General features: G+C 35.1%; 2 protein-coding genes across 5 annotated transcripts; both read left to right on the plus strand.

Annotated features, from left to right (window-relative positions):
• Positions 1-937: 937 nt before the first annotated feature.
• On the plus strand, positions 938-10,339 carry LOC142980575 (uncharacterized). Of its 4 annotated transcripts, XM_076126033.1 has the most exons (12): positions 938-1,055; positions 1,577-1,715; positions 1,958-2,072; positions 3,285-3,390; positions 5,292-5,468; positions 5,933-6,097; positions 6,532-6,732; positions 7,548-7,691; positions 8,128-8,322; positions 8,867-9,022; positions 9,440-9,656; positions 10,202-10,317. In XM_076126033.1, the coding sequence occupies exons 1-11, from the start codon at positions 1,007-1,009 to the stop codon at positions 9,616-9,618; spliced, it is 1,626 nt and encodes a 541-aa protein (XP_075982148.1). In that variant the 5' UTR covers positions 938-1,006; the 3' UTR covers positions 9,619-9,656; positions 10,202-10,317. The 4 variants fall into 4 exon arrangements, with proteins under 4 accessions (XP_075982148.1, XP_075982147.1, XP_075982149.1 ...); XM_076126032.1 differs by having other exon boundaries at positions 9,440-10,339; XM_076126034.1 differs by having other exon boundaries at positions 6,532-6,714; positions 9,440-10,339.
• Positions 10,340-12,755: 2,416 nt separating this feature from the next.
• On the plus strand, positions 12,756-21,149 carry LOC142980601 (uncharacterized). The gene is made up of 11 exons (XM_076126072.1): positions 12,756-13,443; positions 13,922-14,012; positions 14,575-14,677; positions 15,395-15,571; positions 15,952-16,107; positions 16,717-16,896; positions 17,459-17,608; positions 18,172-18,354; positions 18,761-18,916; positions 19,449-19,603; positions 20,150-21,149. The coding sequence occupies exons 1-11, from the start codon at positions 13,217-13,219 to the stop codon at positions 20,594-20,596; spliced, it is 2,025 nt and encodes a 674-aa protein (XP_075982187.1). The 5' UTR covers positions 12,756-13,216; the 3' UTR covers positions 20,597-21,149.
• Positions 21,150-21,380: the final 231 nt, after the last annotated feature.

Raw genomic sequence — 21,380 nt, forward strand, 5'->3', positions numbered from 1 at the left:
CAAACTCTTCAGCTTTATAATATTAGTATAGATAAAAGCAAAAAAAAACTTAATTTATAAAAATTCGCGTTAAATCTCAATCGCCTTGCACACGCTTTCTAAACTACAACCTGTTATAATAAAAACTAGGATTGTAATGGAAAATTTGATCCGCATCAGTATTTACTGCGGATTTTCCTCAAGCACTTACGTTTCAGGGTGCGCAACATTAATATTTTAAGGGGAATTTTTTTTCTATGATTTAGATCTATAATTGCACTCGAAACTCATGCGTAGGTGTCTTAAAATGTCAAAAAACTTCGCATGCACCGCTAAAGCATCTGTATTCACAAAACTAAACGCACGGTGCAACTTACAACAATACTTGACAGTCGGTGCTGTCGATTACGAAAGTTTGGCGTTCAAAATATTATACTGTCAAAGCAGATATAACGACGCGCATTAGAGGCGCTAACCAGATTTTCATACTTTATCGATGACAAGCCGGTGGTCGGTAGTCAATAGTAGTAGAGAATCGAGCTACAGTTTAATTTATTAATGTTTGTGAAGGCTAATCGCTCGCTTTTGACTCGACAGCCTCCGTGACGCAGTGGTTTAGGTCGCTATGTTACCATTGCGTCGGAAGGTCGTGGGTTCGATTCCCACACGGACCAATTACTTGTGCGATCCACAGATAATTGTTTCGCGTCTGGTTGCATTTCGTGTCCGTTGCTTGTATGTTTGTAAAAGTTCCCGAGACACAACAGTAATTATACTTAGAGCGGAATTGTCTTTTTTAAGAAAAAGAAAAACAATATATCCAATGTTTAAAACTCCGGTTCACGTCCGATACGGTTCCGTTACAACCCTGGTTCAAACAGGTATTACTGATAGCTTCCAGGAAAATAACTGTTACTATAGGTACAAGAATAAACTTTGAATTAATTTGTCGTTCAGTTGCAAAGTGACGGTCGTGCGGCGATCACGCATTTTTATTCAATAAAATTTAATTTGTTTCTAAGTAACTATGTTTTTATTATTATCGTTTATTTGTGTTTCTTTTCTTATTTGTATTGGTAAGTACTTAAATAATATTTACTATCTTTGGTCATCATTGATTCATAGTACCTATAGTTATTGGTTAACGCAGTGGTAAAGTGCAGCTTGAAAATCTTTGACATGTTTAAACGACTGTTATCTTAATTGTTAAGACCTGGGACCGCTTCTAAGCGCATTCAGAAGCACTAATAAATAAATAACGAAATAAATAAAAACTTATGAAGATAAAATCTATGTTATATTAAATTCTTTCCTCATAACAATATGTGTTTAAATATTTAATGATTATGATAATGGACAATATATTTTTATTATTAAACATTCATTCGGTCCCGAAATTTACTATTCTGGTAACGTCGTTACGTCGCGGTCGGTAGTGAATGCGACTACCACGCAAGAGGTCTCGGGTTTGAATTCTGGGTTGGTTCAAAATTAATTTAGTAGTTTTTCTGTTAAAAATTGCCCAAAGATCTTGTTTGTAACCTTTTGGGTACGGAACCCTAAAAAATATTAGATAACCGTTTACAATATATTTCAGGCGGTATTCCGTTGAAAAATCAAATTGATTTGGAAAGAAAATTATCAAATGATTGGTTTATTAGTCGTGAAGAATATAACTTAACACCAAATGAACCTGCTTATTTTATGTTCAATTGTGACCATATACAAAAAATTAGGTAAGTCGACTTAAAATGACTAAGACATTACATAATATTATTACGCCCGTTGTTAGTTACATTTAGCGGTAGTTTATCTATTCAATAGTTTTTCTTATGTGAGTTTAAACGCTATTGAATAGATAAATTACCGCTGAATGTACCTCAGAAACCGGGGGTTAGTGGAATAATTTCGTAAGCAACGTGTTATAGGTTCAATGTTTAGTATGAAATTCACCCGCTTTTCTTGTTCTTCTTTTCAGATGTGAAAGTCTCTTATACGGCTACGAATTTTGTCGGTTTGATTACGATGATATCAAAAAATTGGATTTGGACAAGGTGATATTCGATGGTACAAATAGTCACTGTTATTTTGAGGTAAGTAACACATTCATATACATTATTGTGAGTCTGTACTGTCCCACTGCTAAGTAAAGGCCTCCCCCATAGTTTTCCACTGTAACCTATCTCATATAATATATACATACACACATAAAATAACACCTTTTTCACCATAAGGGTAGGAGGAGACCACAGAATGCCGCTTGGTACGATCCTTACAAACTTCCTTGCCTCATTCACATCCATACATCTTGTCATACAGGACCAGTTACGAGTACTACGCACCTGACCTTTTTTAAGACATCGCTGATGTATTTATAGATATTATAATAAAAAACATCTAGACGGCATTCTCTTCACTTGCCAGTAGTTCTTTATTCATATCCAGTCCATCTTTTTACTTTGAACGATTTTAAACTCTCGCGACTTGTACACAATGTTTTAATGTAACGGGTCTTAAGCGCGATTGAAAATTAAAGGTTACAATACCTTATTTGTTTTCCCGACGTTTCGATCGAATTTCATCGACAGTGGTCACGGGCTGACTGTTCCTGTTTTGTGTTAGCAATCGATTGCAAACCGCTATAGTTGATAAATAAATAAATTTAACTCATTAATGTCCTACTGCTGGGCAAGGCTCTCCTTCCGTAATGAGGGAGGGGTTAGACGTTAAGTCTAGTACGCTGGCCAACTGTTACCATAGTACAAGCTCTGCTTAATTTGGAATCAAATGACCGTGTGTGAGTTGTCCAATGATATTTATTATATTTGTTTATTAATTTATAATCAATTTTAACAGTTAAATCTTGTACGAGTATCGATGTGTTAATTTCAAGTAAGTAGATCGGCATCGAGATTCTTTGCAGGTTCCGTTTAAGCCTTGCAGTTGCTCAAGTTTTTTATAGTTTTAATGTTCTATGTATTTAAAACAGTACAAGCTCTGGATTATCACGAATCTCAGTTGACAACTATTTTAAAGCTACCATGCTGTTCATTGCTTGCTTCCTTACATTATAGAGTTTAGCACGTTATGTAAAAGCAGCGAAAAATTGCAAAGTGGCTCAATTTGACGAACACTAGTTGAGTTACATGGTACTTACGTTCAAAGTATACGAGTATAAGTACATATTATTATATTTATCGGGTCTCTGGTTAACATAGTACATGCGCAGCTTAGTTTTGAATCAAATGACCGTGTGTGAGTTGTCTAATACCTAATATTTATTTAATTTGACCGTTATTTTTCAGCTTCTCAATGTAACTGATTCCATGGATGATAACTGGATGTGCAAAATTGGGACGTATTCTGCTGATGATATCAATGTACGCTTAAGAGTACATGTAGACGGTGCAAGTAAGTTCTATGTACAATTGGTGTCAAAAATATGTATATGTTGCTGTCAAAACTCTTGATCAATGAATACTAAATTCGACCAGCTCTATTGGGCCAAAGTACTACTAACTGTTATTTCAGACAAAACCACTTTACACCGGTTTGTTCAGTGAAAAGTACTTTTGGCTGATTTTGAAAAGTAGTTCTGACTGCAACATATTATACACTATCACTTCGTCAATTCTCGAGTGAAAATATCTATTGAATTACTGATATTGGTTATTAACAAGCGTTTTAAGTTTTTAGTCTATTTAGGGAACAATTTTGAGAAATAATTAGTTAAATACGGGTATATTATGTACTAGCTGACCCGTGCGGCTCCGCTCGCGTGAATTTCGTACTGTTGCTTATTCGTTTGAGCACGCGAATTGCGAAGCACTCGATACAACTACACATAAAAATGCTAACAACTCTTTTGTCATCTAATGGTTATTTACGAAAGGGACCCGAAGAGCACACAATGTGACACAGGCTCAGACAGGCCTGATTTCCTGTGGTTACCTTCTTTTCCGCTCCCGTTTGTATCCGTACCAGTTTACAGTGTAAAATATAATAGGTACCTTGTTATAGACTGCCCATTGCTTACCCGTCTGGATTCAGAATATTATTATAGGTACCTACAGACATCCAATTTATTTCCTGAATGCAACCAATTAATTTGGTTATGTGTTACGTACTACAACGCTATCTGTTAGTTGCGGCGAACAACGACAACAAACGAAATTACTCAGTTGGCCATCTAGAATATCCCGACCGCACCGGAACCACGTAAACCAACATTTTTGTGTAATATATCATACAACATTTATGTTTGAAAATCTTATAAATGTATAGCCAGTTTCAAAGGTATTTTACGAAAACTGGCCTGTTTAATGAAGAATGGTACCCTAGAAAGCTTTCCTCGCGCAGGCTCGAGCAGTCGCGAGCATGCTCGAGCATCCGCGAGCCGTAAAAAAAATGCTCGAGACCGCGCGAGGATTATTCCGGTCTGTCTGCGCTGGGCCTTAAGCAATCAAAATAAATTAATTAGGAAAAACATGATGTGTTGCGGTTTATAACGCCATCTATTGATTGGTGCGAACAACAGGTATCAATACGGCCAGCACCGCGTTAACTATATGCGAATGTTGTGAAATGGAATGCAACGCCATCTATGGTCTCTTTAGAGAAAACGCAGGTTCAGACGATTTCTACGTATTTTTTTCAATTTTCTAAAAACCTATGAACTTTTGTGCGATAAAAAGTATCCTAAAAGTTGCTCCACTACTTATCCTATGCATATACAAAATTTCAGTGCATTCTATCGGGTAGTTTTTACGTGATAGCGACACATACAGACGGAGAACAGACAAACAGACAGAAAAGAAAATTATAAATTGCAGATTCGGTATCAGTATCCGTTACTAAACATCCCCCATTGGTTTTTTTTAAATATATTCAATGTACAGAATTGACCTCGCTACAGATTTATTATAAGTATAAATATTTTGATCGTTCGCTTTTATTACTATAGACTGTTGTTGTTGTATTTCAGGTTGACTTATTTATTTATAATAATAACTTAATTTAGCACAAGGTTATTTACCGTATTAAAATAATTTGCATTTAAGTCTCAAGCGCATTTCAGTTATTCCTTCATTATTTTCCTCTAAATAATTTGTTGTAAACAGGAAAAAAAATAGATGAGTAAAATTGCATTATTATTATCAAATATATTACATTATTATGCATAATTAATTGAAATATTACGCAGTATTATCTGATGATCCACTCCCTATAATAACATTCTTTTCTTTGCCCAGCAGAGGGACAGTAGCGGGATAAAATAAAAATATTTATGTAGTAAATATTTTTCTTGACAGAACCACCTCAAATTTTACTAGTTAATCTTGTGGTGCAGAAGTTGAAGAAAGTTACATCTGAAAAATTTGTATCAACATACGATTACTTGGCCGGCGATGATATTGTCTTTACCTGTGCATCAACGCGAGATGAATGCACTGTACACATGGAATATGAAAACTTTGATCTATTTTATGGTAATTTGAACATCTATAAACATCATCAGCCTAGCTTTTCTTTTAACTATGTTGGAGTCGGCTTCTTGCCTCACTGTATGCAGCTGGATATGAGTTACCAGTATTTTACATGGTGCGACTGCCTGACCTTCTCAACCCAGTTAGTGTAGTGCAACGAATGGTTGCCAGACTATCAAGCTTCTGACTTCTGTTAACTATTGTTAAGAAATACCGTGCTGCATAAAGTATTTTTCATAGAGTGTTGCAAGGAATATTAAAAGAAACATCAGAAACTCAAAAATAAGACATACATATACATAATAATATCACACTTTTTTCCGTAGAGGTAGGCAGAGATCAAGAAACGATCCTTACAAACTTAGTTCACATTCATACATCTTGTTATACAAGACCGCCGGTTACGAGTACTACGCACCTGACCAATTTTTTTTAAACAGATTAATCATAGATTTAATTATTTACAGACTTTCTAAAGCCATACGATAACATTACGAATCATCATCATGTGGGCTTCCATAAACGATTGCAGCCGAGTGACAATAATACTCGTGCCGTCTGCAAGAGTATATGTGGCAAAGAACCAAACGTGACAGTTGCGTTAACATTTATGTTAAAGAATAAACTAGATGGTAAGTACAACTGACATAATAATAAATCCTAATTATAATTATTCAAAAAAACAATGTACGACTACGACGGTCAGTTTAATAAAAACCGACCAATAGCTAATTGTAACTATAACTTAAGGCACCTAGAATCAGAGGCCCGCTTCGAACCACCCGTCTCTGGGTTGTTGTTGAAATATTTCCTTTTAGTTTAATACCGTATATAAAAAACGTTATTGTATGCAACTGACAATAAGCATGAGTTGTAAAAATATTTATGTAGATGTATCATTCTCATAGATCAAAATTTTAGTACCCATTTAAACATTACGTCATATTACCCAACTAAATCGTCGACCGTGTCCCACTGTTTGTTTTGAATAAACCCGAGTGAAGCCGGTAGGACCGGTATTACAAAATAAACCATACATTTAATTATTTTAAAATTCATATTCCAGATATACTGACCGTACAAATTAATGGACTAACAGTCAGAGGCGAGCGTCAGATACTTAGTTCTGATAACATACCCACAGTTATTTACAAGTGCGGGACTGGTGCTTTACAGAAAATAAGCATTACTTGCTTCACAGACAATCATGAACTGGTCGTATCACCTAAACACGACAGGACTTACAGGGGTAACAACACAAACAGTAGTAACAATGGCTTTAATTCTTACACTGTATCGACATCTACCCTCTTATTCATAAACACACTATAAACCTATTATAGTTAAAGAACTGCTATAATATGTTTGATCTTTTTCATTTCGCTATGGAGTAAAAGAAACAAAACTCTTTATAAGCCTTTCATAACTTCATAATATATATTTTTATGAATAAGAGAGTTAGTCTTTTATAACGTTTGCTCTGGACATCTAAACGGACTTTTATCATCGAGGTACAAATAATAATATTTATTTTTCTAATACAGTAAAACAAATTAAAGAAAGCATATTATTATTATGTTGTAGATGATTCTCAAAGTAGGTCTAAATGTGCTACCCTGTGGTACTCCGAAGCTTATATATATTTTTTTACTAATATAATTATGAACTTCATGCACCAAAGTCTGTTAGTCATAGCCTTGAGACTACTTTTTTAGTGGTTGTTGGTTTATATACTCATAAATGATGGTTCTCTAAATAATAAAAGGATTGTTACCATGTCAAATGCCTGTGCAAAATCCGGAGACTTCTTGTATATTGTATTATTTGTACTTATTATAAAAATCATAGAAGCTACAAAAATTCTCAATTCAGACAATAATTGCACGCGACGCGCTGGTTAACTTGTTGGCATATAGTCGCAGCAGGTGGTGGGTTCGAATCCCACTCAGAACAAATTTTAATATTTATACGAGGAGCATGAGTAGCTTAAAACTGGTTGTAAATTAATCATTGTATTTATGTATTTAGAAGAATATAAATATGTTTACCAGTTTTCTGGTTACCATAAAACAATGTTTTCAGAAAAAAGAAAATCAACTCACATAACAACTGAATTGATGCCGGAATATGAATCAGTCGTTATGTATGAGGTAAAGGATAACGACCCATCGGGAGTACCAAGAACAAAAGAAATCGTGAGAATTACTTTCGCTCAATTTATACCAAGTAAGTTTCAAAATTGTATTTACTAGTCCCGCTCAAAACCGAGGTTGTTTCGTATCTTAGTTGATAACTATACCCACTTCATATAACACTGTTGTTTTGTTCTCTAAAATAAATGTGAAACATCAATAACAATTCACTTATAACATAATTAATTATACTAATTTTATTTCTTGTGAATGTAAATATTTAAATATTATAATTGAATCTTGGTTTTTATTGAAAAAAAAACAAGGTTACGAAGGATCGAGACATTAGGATAGTAAATGACACATTTTTTTTGCATCTTGTTTTATGAACTTAGTATGTATGTAAAAGAAATATATGAAAACCCAAGTCCAGTTGCCACTGAAATATCTGTTAAAACAATCAAAGGGTAACGCGTTTAATTTTTTTCCTAATATTACAAAAGTTAATAATATTGTATATTCTTCCACAGATTCTTACCAAAAATTTTCAGTAAACCTACCAGAAAAGAATGTTGTAATAAAAATGTTCGAGTACACTAGTGTAGGATCAATGTATTTATATTACATCTATGAGTATTACGAGGGGGACCTGTTGACATTAAATTGTACAAATTCAATGCATTTGGTACCACCGCCTTACCATTACATAGATTTCAATGGCACAGGTAAGTTTTTCACCTTACATAATAATGTTCTTCTAGCCGAAATCTAGGCTATGGCAAGTACACTGTCTATTCCTTCACTTCCATAGTCCGGTGGGACGGATAGCAGACATGACTAGTAAGAGGTAAAGCGCAGGACAAATGGTCGTACCATAGTTCGATCAACAATTTATAATGAATAAAATTGTAATAACTAATGAGTTCCCGAAGCTATGTGTGTATGAGATATAAATATCACTTGCTCTAACGGTGAAGGAAAACATCATGATAAAACCTTTCATGCCTAAAAATTGTACAATACATTTCTTGACTGCATGCAAAGTCCCCAACCCGCATTAGACCAGCGAGGTGGACTCAAGGCCTAACGCGTCCCTTGTTCGGGAGGAGACCCTTGGTCAGCAGTTGGACAGTCACGGGGTTTAAAAAATAAAAAAAGGAACAAAGACAAATGACTACATGATTATAGTTACATGTCAAACTCGATCGAGTTTGATTCTTATGGAGAAATTCAGCAGCTCTTTTTAATGACCATTTTATTTTGTTTCAGTACACAACAAAACAACGACCAGTGTGAGCAAACTAATAAATTTGACATCGGCATTAAATAACACCAATTTTAAATGTCTAGATGCTAAAAATTATTATGATTCATACAACACTAAAATCAATGTACTGTTTTTAATGAAACTTCCAAATGAAATAGGTGAGTTTCCTGTTGAACTAATGTAGAAAATTATTAAATATTACATTCATATTAAAAAAGACAACTCCCGCTCTATGAATCGTTCTTGTGTCGCGAGAACTTCGATAAGCTTACAAACTATGGACAAGAAGAAACAACTTATTTATAGCACAAATAGTTGTTTGTGTGGGAATCGAACGACCTGCTAACGCACTGGCAGCGGCGCGACGACCACCTTAACCATTGCGCCACGGAGTGTTTTTTATTAAGATTATATTTTAACATAAATGATCTTTGCCTTCCCTCATAACGGGAGGAAACCCTTGGAGCAGTGAGACATTAGTGGGTTAATTTATATTAGTATTATTAAATGATTTTTTATTTCACGACATTTTCTATCTATACTAATGACTTGTAAATCTATTTTTCTTTATCCAGTCTCTGTAAATAAAACAGAAATACATCGTGCGAAAAATCATACACCAATAATAGCAGTAGCGGTAGCCGTGGTCTCTATAGTCCTAGCGTGCATTTTAGCCATTGTTGTGTATAAAAATATGACAAAAAAACAAGAACCGCGGGGAAAAACGGCGGCCGCCGAAGCTTTTCTCAAATGAGGAATCTAATCGACTTGAAACTCAGGTGTTAAGGTCAGGTACGGAAAAAATTGAGAATAGACCGTAGCATACATACATACATAATATCCCGCCTTTTTCCCATAGGAGTAAGCAAAAACCAAAGAACGTCACTCATGCCCGGTTCCTGAGGCACATTTAGCGGTAGTTTATCGATTCAAACTGTGTTTTTTATATGAATTTAAACGCTATTGAATAGATAAACTACCGCTCAATGTACCTCAGAAACCGGGGATAGTACGACCCTTACAAACTTCCCTTCACATCCATTCATTATCGTACAGGTCATTTAGACCGTAGCATGTGGCGTTATTTGGTCTCTGCCTATACCAATGGAAATAGACGTGTATGTATGAACAAAATGCATTTTGATATGTAAATGTATGCATGTGAATGTTGCCTTATGTCACTAATAAACTAACAACAATTGCGATGTTTATAATGTTCTAAAAACTGCTTTTAGAAACGCTGATACATATAACTGTATGTGCAAAATGTCTGAATAATTATTGTACTGTATAACTTATGATATAATTCGAAATTAATGTGTTTTGTTATTGAATAGCTCTAATATGGGAAACGAAACATAAGATGAGAGTAAAAAGAGACAGAACTTAAAAAAGACAGGAACATGCGAGGGCGAGAGGAATGTTCGGAAAGATGGCGATTGCGTTGAAAAGTAGTGACGAATAAATAAATATTTAAGTCATTTTGTGTGTTTCACTCTGAACTATTCCTACATAAAATATACCTGCCTTGTATTCGTTTCTATGGTACAGCATCCACTGCATCGGTTTTCGGCGTCACAAAAATTAACAATCAATGTGACAGATAAATAAATAACTATTTATTGGACAACTCACACACGGTCATTTGATTCCAAACTAAGCAGAGCTTGTACTATGGTAACCAAATAACTGATAAACATACTTATATACTTTTAAATACATACTTATAAAGATAAATTTACATCCAGGCTCAGAACTGACACTAGTGCTCATCACACAAATATTTGTCCCTGGTGAGATTCGAAGCCACCATAATAATATGTGGCGCTACGGTTATTGCGGCGAGGTGACCACTTTAACCACTGCGCCAAACGTGCAGATCCTTGCGGGCCGTACGCTCCGATTCAGACACGCAGCTTTACATGACGTTTATAAGTCAGTCACTATAAAAATTGCATTGATTCAAAAATAAAATTACTCGTATCGGGTATTGAACCTGACATAATTATTATGATCAGACAGTGAAAATCAAGTTAAATTGTTATTGTTATAATGTATAAAAGAACGGGAATCAACACGCATTTTACCTCAAAACTGCGAGTGTATCCTGCGCCGAAATGGCGTTTTAAGGTAAAATGCGTGTTCGCTTTAATTCCCGTATTCTATTATATACTAGCTGACTCGCGCAACTTCGCTTGCGTCACATAAGATAATGGGTCAACATGTTCCCCGTTTTTTGTAACATTTTTTACTGGTACTCTGCTCCTTTTGGTCGTAGCGTGATGATATAATAATATAGCCTATAGCTTTCCTCGATAAATAGATCTAATAATGAAATAATTTTTCAAATCGGACCAGTAGTTCCTAAGATTACCTCGTTCAAACAAATAAACAAACTCTTCAGCTTTATAACATTAGTATAGATTAGCTGACCCGCGCAACGTCGCTTGCGTCACATAAGAGAGAATGGGTCAAAATTTTCCTCGTTTTTGTAACATTTTTCACTGGTACTCTGCTCCTATTGGTAGTAGCGTGATGATATATAGCCTAGCCTTTCGCGATAAATGGGCTATCTAACACTGAAATATTTTTTCAAATCGGACCAGTAGTTCCTGAGATTAGCGCGTTCAAACGAACAAACTCTTCAGTTTTATAATATTAGTATATAGATGAAACATGCAACGCAAGAGTTCAATTGTTATGTTTGAATAATATTTGTATTATAATATCCCTAAGGGAAAATCATAGTTTAGATAAAGATGTGGTAAATAAAATGTACATTAATATAATGATTTATTGTTCAAAGTTTTGATTAATTCTGCTGTGTTCGTTTGTGCATTCAGTACACATATACATAAGTGAATATTATTTAATAATAATATATGAAATACATGTTATTTTGCCTTTTGGTATAAAAAGTGACAATTATAATTATGGGAGTTTTATTATTTTTAGTTATTTGTGCAATCTGTGTTGAAGGAATGGGTACGTATGAATAAATACATAATTAATTGGCACTGTTGGTAGATTATCCTTCAAATTTTCCGAACATATTACAAATAATATGATTCATTTGTTCTGACAATAGCAAAAACAATAAAAAGGAGTTGGTTATTTAAGTGCTCTTAAGTTATGCGCGTACATAGTTTTCGATGATTCATTTTTATCTCTACATACATATATTATACATCTTCTAATATATAAAATTCTCGCGTCACAGTTTTCGTTGCCATACTCCTCCGAAACGGCTAGACCGATTTTGATGAAATTTTTTGTGCTTATCTATAAGAATGGGCCAACATCTATTTTTCATACCCCTGAGGGACACATTTTTTTTTTATTTCATATGGCAAAACAACGTTTGCCGAGTCAGCTATTTTATTATAAAAGTCTCTCGCCGAGTCTGTCTGTCTGTTTGCGATAAACTCAAAATGTTCTGAACGAATGTTCATGTCACCAAAGTGATTTACGAGGAAGTTTTTGTAACATTTTTCACTGGTACTCTGTTTCTATTGGTAGTAGCGTGATGACATATATCCTATAACCTTCCTCGATAAATGGACTATCTAAGACTGAAAGAATTTTTCAAATCGGATCAGTAGTTCCTGAGATTAGCGCGTTCAAACAAACAAACAAACAAACTCTTCAGCTTTATAATATTAGTATAGATGATAGGAACTGCCTTATAGTTGCATTAGTTATTATAGTAGCCTGCATTATAGTATGTATGAACTTGTAATAAAATCTCATTGGCTTGAAGAATCACAAATGAGTACACGGTTCATTAGGTTTTCTTCAGTGATCTCGAGAGGTACGCAAATATCGAGCTTTTTCTGTAGAGAAAACATTTTATTACAAGTTCATACGTACTATATTGCGAAAAGACTTTTTCGCCGACCTAATATAATTAGTTTATCTCAGGTTAGAAAAAAACTAGCGTAGTTTATGACATTGCGATGACTCACACAAGGATATTTGATTCCAAACTAATCAGAGCTTGTACTACGATAACCAAATAACTGATTTTAAACTCTCGCGACTTTTACACATAATACTAGCTGACCCGGCAAACGTTGCTTTGCAATATAGATTATACTAAAATGGCTATTAAAAAATTGGTGTCATAAAATGGTAAAATTTTAGGGTCTTATGTTTTATTTTTTAATGCCACGAATTTACGCCAAAAAATTAAGCATGAAAAACCCTTGTCACTTAGGGGTATGAAAAAAACATGTTGGCCGATTCTCAGACCTACTGAATACGCATATAAAATTTGGTAAAAATCGGTAAAGCCGTTTCGGAGGAGTACGGTAACTAACATTGTGACATGAAAATTGTACAATAAGATTACAATGCAACGTTACGGGTCTTCAACCCGATTAAAAATTAAAATTTACGATAGGTTTAGGAATTGCATCGACCGTGCTCACGGGCTGACTCATGTGGCTTCCAAGCGTCGTCTTTTAATATCAAAAGTACGTATTTTAGATTTTGTTCGTCAGGACCAGAAACTCAAGTTATCATTAAATTCACCTCTATCTATCCAAAGTCATGGCTGTGGCGCTATAAAGAAAGTGAGGTAAGTCAAGTTTCTTTCGTAATATTCGCCAATTTTATTTACTTTTCTTTTTGTTCAAAGATAATTTACTTAACATCATTAAGCCTTCGAGCGGCTTCAACAATAACTATAATAGTAACTATGGTCCACTAACCATACGATGAATCAATAAATTAACTGTGTATGGGATATAAGCAGTGATAACCGAGTGGTATAAGTTGGTACCTCCCACGCAAGTGGTTGCAGGTTCAAACCCGAGGCAATACACCAATGACTTTTCGTAGTTATCAATGATCGATTGCATTTTAAAAAAAAAAACACTCAAGGCCTAACCACTCCTTCATTACGGGAGGAGACCCTTGCCCAGAAGTGGGACATTAATGGGTTAATTTTATTTTTATATTTCTTATGGGATAAAACCATCTGGAGACACATATTTCGGTGAGCGTCTCCAATAAAACTTTATCTATTAAAAGTACATTAATTTTAATATTTTCAGATGTGTCAGCCATGTATACGGTTACGAGTTTGTTCATTTTCAAGGGAATATGGCACAATATGATGATGAGAAAAACAAATGTTATTTCATAGTAAGTTTATATTTCTAATTGCAATCGAGTAGTTGACTGGGTTAACGATATGGGATGGATGGGATGCCGCATAGTGGTAAGCCGAGTACACCGTGCTTAGACGACACGTAAAAAGTATGGTCCGAATAGTGCTATTCTGTACAGGCAGTACTATCGAGTATCGCGAGTTTGACAATTTTGAAATGCACTGAAAAAATAGTTCCTAAGGGCCTGCTAGAAGCGTTGATCACGTTTTCATACAAATATTCTCGATAGCTATCGGGTTGCCGATAGGCGATAGTGGTGGAGAATTGGGCCACAGTTGTTGTAAATAAAGATAACAGTTTTTAAGTCATGCCAAAGGTCTTCGGAACAACTTTAACACTAAGTAGACCACTAACCTTACGTCTCAAGCGAAGCACTGAGACGCCCAGTTCAAATACCACTATGCGGTCACCCATCTATGGTATGACCGTGCTGAGGATTACCTAACCCACAGATCGTTTACCGACCGGTGAGCGCATCTGGCTATGGGCGTCTCAAGTTAATGATAAAATGTTGGTTTAAACCTTAAATGTTTCAGGTACCTTCAGTTACTGAAGAAATGAGTGATAGATGGATGTGCAATTTTGAAAGAAATAATGTCAACGACAAAATTTTTTTTGATGTACAAGTGCAGGGTATTCGTAAGTACCTATTTTATATTTTGAGTTTAACCCTCTTATTCAAAAACACACTATAAACCTATTTTAGTTAAAAACTACTACAATATGTTTTCTCTCTTTCGTTTCGCTAAATTATAAGAAGGAAATTGTATAAATTTATGAAATCCGTGTAACAAAAATGTATTACATTAAAATGAGAAGTTAGCGACTTGGTAACAACAGCCTAAGCCTAATCTATATTTGCCAATGTTGTTCTGTGGATGGGTGACCATATTATTTAGTCCGGGTCCCTCCGTGTTTCGGCAGGCACGTTAAATTGTGGGCTCCAGCTGTCATTTTCAAAGATCTTTGACAGTCGTTAACAGTACCGAATCTTGTTATCACTAAGGTAACTGGTGTCCATGTATTTGCCATATACCGGACACTACTTATACGTAACTAGCTGACCCGCGCAACTTCGCTTGCGTCACCAAAGAGAGAATAGGTTATAATTTTCCCCGTTTTTGTAACATTTTTCGTTGCTACTCCGCTCCTAATGGCCGTGGCGTGATGTTTTATAACCTAAAGCCTTCCTCGATAAATAGACTATCTAACATTGAAAGAATTTTTCTAATCGGACCAGTAGTTCCTGAGATTAGCGCGTTCAAACAATCAAACAAACGAACTCTTCAGCTTTATAATATTAGTATAGATACGCATACAAGACTATATTTATATGAAGGATTTTTATGTTGACAGAACCGAAACATACAATGCTGGTGAACAGTGTGGTGCAGAAGACGAAGAAGAATAACACTGATAGTTTTGTAACGAGTTACGAATATTTAGCAGGCGATGATATTGACTTGTCCTGTGTTAGTCCCGCCCCTTTCTGTGATGTGCAATTGGAATATGAAGACTTTGAACTACTTAACGGTAATGTATTTATTTGTTTGTTGTTAGTGCTAAAGTTACAACAGCCGCGAGAAACGATCTCTGAGGTAAACGCTTGCCGAAGTTGTTCTGTGTGTGGGTGACCATAATATTCCTCTTTTAATTGTGGGTCCCGGCTGTCATTTTTGAAGATCTTAGACAGTCGTTAACAGTAGACACAAGCTTGAAAGTCTGCCAACCAGTCTTACCAAAAGGATATCGTGTTATAACCCAGGTAACTGGGTTGTGGAGGTCAGATAGACAGTCGCTCCATGTAAAATACTGGTATTCAGCTGCATCCCGACTCCAACATAGTTTGCAAGAAAGGCTAGGCTGATATATACTATACGTGCCGGCTTAATAAATCTGTCATATTTTTTTAGATTCATTCCGAGATTTGTCATCTAAGACGGCTGTCGGCTTCCGGACAAAACTGCAACCGCGTCACAACGACACTCGTGTTATCTGCAAGTGTAGTTGCAGGGATGGTCTAACTGTTTCAATTGCGTTAACATTCAAGTTAAAGAAAAAACTAGATGGTAAGTTAAACAGTAACGCTATTTTCTACAGCTACTATTGAGTATTGAGCGATATATCGAGCTATTACAGTAGATAGCTATTGTAATGTTTTACATAAAAAAGATTGTCCATAGTCGATAGTGGTAAAAAATCACGATCACGAGAAGCGGTTTCGAGTATCAATTATTGGCAACTGCGTAGCTATCAAGTTTTTTGTGAAGAACTGATAAGCGCGTGACTGACTGCCTGACTGATGGACAACGTACAGCCGAAACTACTGAACGTAGAAAGAAAAAATCTGGTATGAACATACCTTAGAAAGTGTAATGGAGCACTAAGAAGATTTTTGGAAATGGCAACCCATGGGGGGTGAAATTACACGCGGGCGAAGTCTCGGATGGAAAACTAGTCTAATATATAAAATTCTCGCGTCACAGTTTTCGTTGCTATACCTACTCCTCCGAAACGGCTTGACCGATTTTGATGAAATTTTGTGAGCATATTGAGTAGGTCTGAGAATCGGCCAACATCTATTTCTCATACGCCTAAGTGACACTATTTTTTTGTATACATATGGCAAAAAAACGTTTGCCGTGTCATCTACTATATTTATAAAATTTACATTACAGGTATCATGAAAGTAAAAATAAATGGATTAACAGTCAGAGGCGAGCGTCGTGTACTTAGATCTGATAACATAACAACAGTTATTTACAATATTGGACATAGTGACAATAAACACACAGTAAAGTGCTCCACTGATAATCAAGACATTACTATATCGTCCAAATACGATAAAAATTATAAAGGTAAATATTAATTTTCCTTACATTTACACGAAGGCAAATCGAAACGCCTGGTCGACAGTTCCTGTGACCAGAATACTGGCATTTTCTTGGGACAAAGATTGAACATTGCCAATATTGCCATACAACGTGGCAATGCTGGCAGCATCCTGGGAACGTTCCCGATTGATAGCTATGTGGAAGAGTACAACGATGCATAATAATATACGAACTTGTGTACGAACCTCAATGGATTTGCATCGTTGTCGATTGAAGGCTAATATAAAATTGCTATGTCAAAGATAGCGCAAGTGACTCGCGCAACTTCGCTTGCGTCACACAAAAGAGAATGGGTCATTTTTTTTTCCTTTTTTGTAACATATTTTACTCGTACTCCACTCCTATTGATTGTAGCGTGATGATATATAGCCTATAGCCTTCCTCGATAAATGGGCTATCTAACACTGAAAGATTTTTTTTAAATCGAACCAGTAGTTCCTAAGATTGGCGCGTTCAAACAAACAAACAAACTCTTCAGCTTTATAATCTTAGTATAGATTTGTCTAAGATTTATAAACCATTTCAGAAAAAAAATACCGCTGGCGGATAACAACAGAAGTGACTGTTGATGATGACTATTCAAAAGTGATATATACAGCAAATAAAATAGATCCTTCAGGAGTCTCCAGGATACAAGAGATTGTGAGAATAACTTTCACATCTATGGATATACCACGTAAGAAAAAACCAAGTGTTTTTTATCCCAAGTGGAACTACATTTTGTCTTTTTTTTGGGCTCTGTACACAAAAGTTTAAACAGGAACTCTAATATTTGGAAGATGGGATGGGATAATATACTATAATATATAGGAGACTTTGCTGTCTGTCTGCCTGTCTCATAACTATAGGAGTCAGAGAGTTGAAATTTTCACAGATGATGCATTTCTGTTGGCGTTTCAACAAAAAATGACTAAAAGCTAGAATAAAATAAATATTAATGGGGGCTTCCATACAACAAATGTGATTTTTTTGCTTGTTTTTACTCGATAACGAGAACAGATAGACTTAGTAAATAGTGTCCAAGTGTGAATATACGATCGGACTATAGCCGGGCTATATCAGCATACTCGTACTTGCTTCATGTAAAGCAGTTTTGCAGCCTTTTGAAAGTGTAACAAAAAGGTACTTCAGAAATACTATGTAGAATTAAAGTAAGAATATGTCAATGAAAAATATTTATTATCTTGCGTGCTTGCGTGCGTGCGAAAATGTTTAAAAAATCTATTATTTTGTCCTCAGCATCCAGTTCACTTTCTATAAATCTACCTAAGACGAACATTTTAATGGAAGCATACAAGTATGAATGTTATACGTCAAGATATTCGTATTACGTCTATGAGTACCACGACGGCGAACAGTTGACATTAAACTGTTCAGCTCCTACATTGATTCCTTATGGGTTTATCAATATCAATGGGACAGGTAAATATTTATTTACTATCTTACATACATACGTAATATCACTTGGTACGATCCATAAAAACTTTCTTTGCCTATACATCTTGTCATACACATAAAAAAAAATAGTGTCCTCTAATAACGAAACCCTGAACATAACTTTTTAATGGACCTACCCCAAGTTTCTGCGTACATTTAGCGGAAGTTTATCTATTCAACAGCGTTTTTTATATGAGTTTAAACGCTATTGAATAGATAAACTACCGCCAAATGTACCTCACAAACCGGGGGCAAATGTTTTATGAATTGCTCTTTAAAAGGGTGCGCGAAGCGTTGCATCGAATCGCGTCTTTATGTAAACAGACCCTTAGACATAGAAATTACCAAATTAATAATAACCAAGTTAACAAATTGTTTTCTTCCTTTCCAGTATATAAAGAAATATCAGATGAAACAATTCAACATGTAAAATTGACTTCAGCTGACAACCACACGTTTTTCAAATGTGAAAGGTTGACATACGATAAAAAAACTGTAATGAGTCAGATCAATGTATTGTTCCTAATGAATACCTATGAAAGCAAATGTGAGTACTCCAATCATTCTAATGTCCTTCTAACCGAAATTCGGTTTCGGCAACACTTGCAAATTCCGTTAGAACTAGCCAACTGTGCTTGTGTATACTTATAGTATCTTTAGACCGTGCCCAAAAGGGGCGGATTCGGCGCGAATCGATTCGCACGAATTCATCCGCGCGTTACTGAGATGCTATGCTATGCTAGGGTCTCTTCCCAAATTGAAGGAGAGTCTTTGAATCCACCACGTTGGCCTAGTAGGTTGGTGAAAGTATGGTGAAGTATAATATGTTTTTTGTTATAAAAAAGACAACTCCCGCACTAAGAATTGCTGTTGTGTCGCGGGGACTTTTACAAACATACGAACAACGGACACAAAGTACAACCAGACCCGAAACAATCATTTGTGGATCGTACAAATAATTGTTCCGTGTGGGAATCGAACCCACGACCTCCCGACACAGTGGTATAAGCGTGGCGACCTAAACCATTGCGCCACGGTGGCAGTCAAATAATAATATACTTTATTATTCTTTTTTACAGACGATATGTATAACAATATGTATAACAGTGAAACTGATGTAGAGACAAATAATGGATCTACGTTATTGGCCGTGGCCGCTATTATCTGTATAGCGCTGATCTGCGTCGCCATCGCCTTTATATACATGTCAAAGAAGCGAAAACAAAGAGCACAGGTAACAGTAGTAGTTTATTTTAATTTCATCGTATGATTAGAGGTCAATCTGGTGTCAAAGATTTTCAAATCGCCCAAAGGCCTTTGACTTGACTTAACCTTTTGACCGCCACGGTCGGCTATACTCGACAAATCAGAAAGTGCTCACGACGCTTTCATCGGCAAATGTCGACAAAAATCTAATGTCGTGAGCACGTTCTGATTTATTTATGATAGCCGACCGTGACGGTCAAAGGGTTAACGATCTAATTGACTACATTCACGACCGACTTTTTCCGTGCTCTCTACAGCTTGACAGAGAGTGCAGACGCTAAGTTCGAATACAAATACGAATAAAAATCAAGAGATTTTTTCCATCGATGCTTGACGTTTCAATCGATTGGCAAAAACTGACTACAGAAAGCATATAGTTTCGCCCATTATTCGTTCAAAATTCAGCACTTATACTATTTAAATAAAATAATAATGTTGAAAAAAAAACTTAATTAATTCCACTATAAACACACAATAATTACAGAATAATTCAGAAACTTTTCAATATTTTCAGGAAGGCGAACAGAATCTGATAAATATACAATCAGGTACCACAATCCCACCATATCCTGCCCAATGGAACACCAACAACATGAAGACTAACAACTACACAAACAAAAACGTACTTAGAGAAACTGAAAATGCATTTTACGCACAAGTTATACCAAAATGTCAAAGAAAAGGAAAAGATGAAGAAAATATATACGAAAATAATACTATAGAAGCCAAAAAAGATGAAATAAGAACTTCGGAACTGAACTACGCGAGTTTAGATTTTGAACAGGCTAAATATGTGAATAAAGAAAATACTCCAAATGTTGATTCTAATGCAGTGTACGCTGAAATACGAGTGAATGAAAAAGACGATAACTTGTACAATAATATCGGTAATAATGAGTATGGTAATAATATTGAAAGTGAATATATCGAACCTACTTATAGTGAAGTTTTGAAAACGTAATTATTAACTGTGCAATGCACATACATACATTAACTGACGCCTTTTTCCCATAGGGGTAGAGACCAAATCATTTATTAAGTGTATTACTAAACTCTCATAAACTCTTATAGATGCTTCGTCACTTACTTTCATTTTTGAAACTGTTTATGAAAAACTGTGTAACTAGTTTAAAAAAAAGTAATTACATTTTATGTTGTTAAAGATACACTGCATAAATAATTTTATTAATATATAGATGGTAAATAATTAGATTTTGTGTAATTTATTAATATTTCTGTTTAAATACTTTTGTATTTAACTTTTTTGTAAATATTAGACTTTATCAAATCTAGGTGTAAACAATTAGTAAGAATAAATTAATGACGTGCAACCTTTGTTAATAAGAAAGATTTCCTGAGTGTGTAAATTAAAGTTTGGATAAACATAATGTTAACATTATACATGGTGCCAAAATTCCTAAAACTTCTTACGGTGCCTTAAAGTGACACCTCATTATAGTAGAGATTTTAATTCAATTTCAAAACATTATATTATATTTCAGACATACAGTCAGCCTAGCCTTGTTTTATTAACTATTACATTTTTGATTTTTTATAAACTATAACATTTTTGATCCTGGTTTTTGACCATTAGCCACGTCAAGGAGTCTTAAAGAAATATAAGGATGTAGAATAAAATGCATATTTCGTTTTCGTTCTTTTAGTAAGTCTGAAAATTGCACAAGTACGTGCTACCTTCAATTTTCAAAAACCCTAAAGACACTTTATCTTCAAGTACATTATCT

Source organism: Anticarsia gemmatalis, chromosome 18 (assembly GCF_050436995.1).
Source record: "Anticarsia gemmatalis isolate Benzon Research Colony breed Stoneville strain chromosome 18, ilAntGemm2 primary, whole genome shotgun sequence".
Classification (NCBI taxonomy): domain Eukaryota; kingdom Metazoa; phylum Arthropoda; class Insecta; order Lepidoptera; family Erebidae; genus Anticarsia; species Anticarsia gemmatalis.